This window comes from Sabethes cyaneus, chromosome 2 (genome assembly GCF_943734655.1).
Source record: "Sabethes cyaneus chromosome 2, idSabCyanKW18_F2, whole genome shotgun sequence".
NCBI lineage: Eukaryota > Metazoa > Arthropoda > Insecta > Diptera > Culicidae > Sabethes > Sabethes cyaneus.
Window position 1 is genome coordinate 117,731,934 of NC_071354.1, and position 6,000 is coordinate 117,737,933.

The 6,000-nt window shown below is 47.1% G+C and overlaps 1 protein-coding gene across 1 annotated transcript in view; it reads right to left on the reverse strand.

Annotated features, from left to right (window-relative positions):
- LOC128735916 (uncharacterized) overlaps nucleotides 1-2,590 on the reverse strand; it is a 41,137-nt gene extending 38,547 nt beyond the window's left edge. The window contains exons 1-2 of the mRNA XM_053830395.1: nucleotides 2,390-2,590; nucleotides 248-1,603 (exon numbers count right to left, since the gene is read on the reverse strand). Coding sequence (XP_053686370.1) covers nucleotides 248-1,603; nucleotides 2,390-2,590 — 1,557 coding nt within the window. The remainder of the gene's footprint in view (nucleotides 1-247; nucleotides 1,604-2,389) is intronic.
- Between the last annotated feature and the right edge of the window lie 3,410 nt (nucleotides 2,591-6,000).

The window sequence follows — 6,000 nt, forward strand, 5'->3', positions numbered from 1 at the left end:
TGATACCTCGGTAGTTTGAAACATCGCTTTTATTTCCTTTTTTATATACGGGGAAAACAAAAGACGACTTCCAAATTGATGGAAACTTTTCCTCGCGAAGAGATCGGTTGATTATCTTGCAAAATGGATGTACGAGAGGGACTGCACATTTTTTCAATATGAGAGCAGGAATACCATCCGGCCCTGGATTTGCAGACGATTTCAACTTATTAAAAGCATTCATAACTTCGTTCTCGGAGAAACTAACAATCCTGATATGGCAGAGGTTCTCTGGAACGAGCTTAATAGCATCCTCGATATCTTCAGTAGTTACATCACAATCGCCGAAAACACTCGAAAATTGATGAGCAAATAAGCCGCAGGTATCTTCGAGCCGGCTAGATGATTGCTCACCAAGAAACATTTTAGCTGGAAGACCGCTCTCCTTGCGTTTTTCGTTTACAAACGACCAGAACTTTTTGGGGTTTCGTCTCAAGTCGTATTGCTTCCGCTTAACGTAAATTGAATACAATTCGCGGTTGTAGTTTCTGTACCGCGAACTTGCACTAGTAAAATCTAGTTTAGTGCTTACATTGCGAGACCGAGAGTACCTTTTTAATGCAGTAGCTCTTTTGCGCTTGAGGACACGGAGACGGTGGTTTGACCACGGAGGTTTATGTTTCTCTTTAGGTTTGGGAACATATGTACAAAACAGCGAGGTCAAAGTTTGGTTGAACAAATGCACTGCTTCATCTACGTCATCAACATCCAGGATTGACCAGTCAATTCTTTGCAGAGCCAGATTCAGCCCAGGAAAATCAGCACGATAAAAATCGAAAGCTCTTCCATCTACCAGATCGTTGAATTTGACAAGCGAAGGACACCGCAGATTAGCAAGTAACGGAGGATGATGTTCGTCGGCATTTGTTAGCGGTTCAGCTGCTTCAGTTATAACGCAGTATCCGATTGCGTTGCCGTTGGCAAAAACGAGATCCAGTGTTCGACCGTAGACATTGGAGACGGGGTTTATTTGTTCCATATTCAACACCGTCATTCCATCCACCAGTGCTGAACCGGCCGTAGTGCTCGTTGAGTATACAGGATCGACATACAATTTTCCACTGGGTGAACATTTCCACGATAGGCCCGGTTGGTTGAAGTCACCAAAAATGAGGTGAAAATCGGGAGGTTGTAGGTTTTTAGACACAGCTAATGCAGAATCGATATGCTTTTCGATAGCACTAATGGAGCTCGAGACATCAGGAGGAAGATATACGGTGCCAAGGCAAATGGTTCGACAGCCGCCATCAATATTAACCCACAATTGTTCTACCTCACACTGCACTTCGACAGATATTCTTGAAGAGCTTAGACGGTTAGAAACGGCAATCAGTACACCACCACCTCTCTTTTTTCCAGTGCTTTCCGGATCACGATCGTTGCGATAGACGGTGTAGTTGGTTCCAAACAGCTGCGGTGAGCAAATCTGGTCGTTCAGCCAAGTTTCGGTTAGGATAATAATGTCAAATTCCGTGTCACAAACCGAAACATAAAAGTCATCGATTTTCGTGCGAAGACCTCTGGTGTTTTGATAGACAATACTAATTTCAGCGGTGTCAGTGTTCTGCAATACGGGGCTATATGAGTGTGGTGCAGCATCAGATGCTTCGGTAGAACATATACTAAAGTTTTTACCTGACAGAGCAGGGTACGCATCTGCTTCAATGATCCTACAGGTCGCTGAATGATCTCCGATTGGACCGCCGGAGAACGTCGATGTTGATTGCTATGTAGAGTAGTCAATCCTTTGCCGGGCACGTTTCAAATGCTGCATGTTGAGCGGGCAATCAGGACTCCAAGCAGCGTGGCAGATGTCCACTTGGTTTTCGTCAAGTGCATTCCGTCGTATGTTATATTGGTCGCAGTTAACGCATTTCACAAAATCAGCCGAACATTCCTTTGCCTCGTGGGGTCCAGCACACCTGGGACAGCATGGTGGTTTGGTACAAGTGGATGCTTTATGACCGTATTCGGAGCATTTAAAACATCGAAAGGCTGTTATTGCTTCGACAACCTTGCAAAACTCCCAGTCAATGAGAACACGCTTCATATCCATAAGCATGTTAAAAGTACGCGGATCGGTTTCTAAAATTATGGTCACAGGACCAGAAGAATTGCGCGAGTTTTTTGAGAATCGCACAAGTTTCAAATTTGCAGAGTCAGGAATCTTGTTCTGTTTTCGCAGTTTGTCGAGAAGTTCAGTTTCATTTAAACTATCACAGAAACCAGAAATCTTCACACGCGGCTTAAGTGCTTTTTGCATTTCAATTCCGTATTTGTCTGCAAGTTTTTCGTTGGCAATACATCGCATTTTTTCTGCATCTTCGAATGTGTCACATCTAATAACTACCTCCCCATTATCACGGCATCGTACATCTTTAACGGCAAACAGAGCAGGGTCTAGTGTCTGGCGAATATCTTGCTTGGTGATCACGGCAGTTTGTGCTACTTTCGGTTTGAAGAACACGGTTTGCTCAATCCGTTTTGCGGTGTTAGATTTTGGTCTTGGGGATTTATTTAAGTTGACCGACTGCACGTCATCGTTTGACATTTCTCCGCTAGGTGAGATTTTCCTGCGTTTACCTGACCTTAGAAGACCACCTTCATTCATGTCTACTGGTATATTCACATTTTGGCTAGCAGGGTTTTTACGCTTACCACTTGACGCAGCAACACTAGCGTAAGTAACATTCGTCGTTTTCGATTGAGAAGTATCGGTAGAAGGTATAGCAGCTAAAACCACGTCGTTGATCGCTTTTATGATCACTGGCAAACATTGCGACATAAACCCCTTTTGAAACTCATCGAGCTGATTTCTAACGGTTTGTTCTACTCGGATTTCCACAGAATTCAACTGGTCAGACACCAGATTTATTTTTTCCAGTAGCTCAGTGCACCGTTGTTGAACTTCGTTTAAAGTGAGTTGTTTTTTACGACAGTCAAAACACATATATTTCAATGATATATTTTCCTTAATCGCAGTAATGCCAGCTGGGCTTAAATCCGAGCATCTTGCATGACAAATACACTCACAGCCACCGTAGCAATAAACACGATCATTCTCGGAAGCGATTCGATGTGTGCACACACTACAAAGCACCGTCGTCATTGCGGTGCACTGCCCTGACGGGCTATTGTATAAAGTCAAACAATTGCAACTGCGGCTCGATAGACAGATGATCGCAAACAAACTTTCAGCATCAATAAATTAGCAAATCAAATCGAATTAACCGAACGACAACTATATTCCGTTAGAGTGTTTTAAACTAAATAAGCTGATGTATTTTCCAGCAAATAAAACACAGTTTTACACGGTCTAAACGTCGCCTTAACAACACGTATCAAGATACAACATCTACCCGTGCGCACCGCGGTAACGCCAATTTAGAGGCTGTCTAGAAACCACGAACTCATTAGTTGTTATAGACCCCCCGAGTAGGATGGTAAATAATTGAATAATGTGCTCCAGAACTACCACGAAGTTCCACAGCCTCTTATTTAGCAACCCCTATCTCTACCTCCTCGTGGTACCTTCCGGGATACGTTCCTTAGTGGAAACCGGACAACCGGCGGAAACTAGGGTCGTATGCGGACAGAGAAGGGGGCACTCATGCGAAAGCTGTGTGTAAACTCTCCGCCTGCAAATGACGGATCTCGGTAGAAACATTTTCGATGAATCTGAAAATACTGAGAACCTGAGCAGAGGGTTCAAAGCCCCTAAAGGAGGATGGTTGAAGAGCTGTTATCCATGGCTAAAAGTAAAAACGTGAATGGATAAACCCCTAATCCAAGGTGTCATGCGACCCGTGCCGAGGGCTGGGGTGGGGTGGGGGGTGAGTGAAGTACCAGAGCGCCCTCCACAGTAATCAGCCCTTACCGCATCATGAGGGCTCTGATGCGGCGGACTCTTCTTTCCCCTCAACTCGTGGGATTCTATATGAACAATCAAAATAAAAAAAACCTAACTTCAGTGAGCGCGGACGGATTAGATAATCTGCAAGAGGTGGTATCCAGTGATCTCCGCCGATGGATACGAGTAGAAGCGCCAGCGTAAGTTGAAAGGGAAGCGGCACACCTGTCGCTCCAACTGCATCTACGCCGGACGCAGCGATGAATGGCCCGTCGCTAATAAAAGCAGTAGAAGGAAAGAGAGACATGCTACTAAGAGTGGTAGCGGCGTCTCATCAGCTCGATGCCATTATTCGTGACAGGCCGCAGCACCCTAGCGAAGGACCTGAAACAAAGTCTGCTCATGCTTCGGGGCACCATGCGTGCTGCGACGAAGGAACACAGTAAACTAGAAGCACGAGTAAAAGTGGTAGAGAAGGCGTTTGTATCGAGGTCTGTACAAACGGATCTGTCGCAGTGGCCTTTTAACCCAATGCCCTTCTGGCATACAAAAAAATAACGGATGCCTGCCTGTCAACGACTGACCACACCGTGGCCCTTGCGACTACGGAGCAGTCCAGTGACAACAAGGTATTCACTAAACGCGCAAGGCAGTCCCCAGGGGAAGAAATCCCCACGTGTCCGAAGAAGCGCTCTTTTTTAACGAGTAGGGAAATCTGCTATCAGACACCTGAGAAGACAACTCAGGGAGTGGGGTTTGGTATCCCGACCCCCCTACTGGGGCGTGAAGATCCAGACCCACTAAACCCTACTCGAGTCTCCAGCCTCAATCCCCCCTGGAACCACCTTATCGGTATTACTTCAGGGAGGGGCTATTGTGCTTAACGCACGCTCTTAGATAACTACTGGACTATGGTAGTTAGGCTGTTTATTCGCCGTTGATCGGCTTTCCAGCGGTTTTGTAGCTCAAGTACGATCTGGGCAGCAGCCGCATTGACCGCACCCCAGACGTCCGAGCTAGGCTGGTGAATGGCTATAACAGTGTAACCTGACCACTTTCAGTTATAGCAACTCTTATCCCTATCCCTTATCCCTTATCCCTCGTGGTGCCAGCTGGTAATACAACCAAGTCCCGGGAAAAACCAGAAACTTCCCTCTGGTTGGACCCGTGGTTGTAAACAGACAGGGAGAGAGGGACACCTAGACCTTAAACTTCTGGTCTACCAGGTGTCTGAACGGTCCGTTGGGACCCATTGGGGCCGATGCCAGTAAGGTTTCAACTTCGGTAAACTGGCGGCTATGTTATTGGACATGATTCGGACACGATATACAACACGACTTAGGGCTGGCATTTGCGACGAGCTCCCCTAGTAAAGTCACGTGATAGCGACTTGAAACGGCGAGGTGGCAAACGGTGCATGTGTCTCCGTCCCGTAAAACCTGGCAGGCCTTCAAGTACGTTCCAAATCTATCGACCGGCGACCACCGGGCGGGAGTAGGTTCAGATGCTTTTTCCTGATTTACGCCGATCTGGCTCTGAGGTGCAGTTGCCCATAAGGCGCTGCCCCGACCCTCGCATGGTTCTCCCTGTTCCATAGATCGCCATGGGATCATTAAAGCGACTACTTCAAATGGGTTTGGATAGCGGCTTGAAGGGGGACCCTTTAGAATCAGAATGAGTCTTCTAAACAAATTTACAGCAAGTGCGGATACGGTGGAAAACCCGTTCGCGAGGGAAGGCATCCAGCGTTCTCCACCAAGGGTGGAGAAGGATGCAACCCGAAGTGCTAGTGTGGGTGGCAAGGGCAGCGGTACGCCTGCCACGCCAGACACAGCGATGAACGGCCCATCGCTAATCAAGGCGATGGGAAAGAATAGAGAGGAACTACCCAAAGTGGTAGCCGCGTCACAGCAGCTCGATTTAATCATCGAGTTCACGTCAGGTCGCGGCAATTTCTCCAAGGACCTGAAGCAGAGCTTGCTCATGCTTCGGAGAACCTTATGTGCTGCGACCAAAGTGCACAACGACCTCGTGGCGCATGTAGGAGAGGTGAAGACCGTGAAGGCGTCGAAGTCGGTACAAACGGATGCCTGCTCGTTGACGGCGTGTCG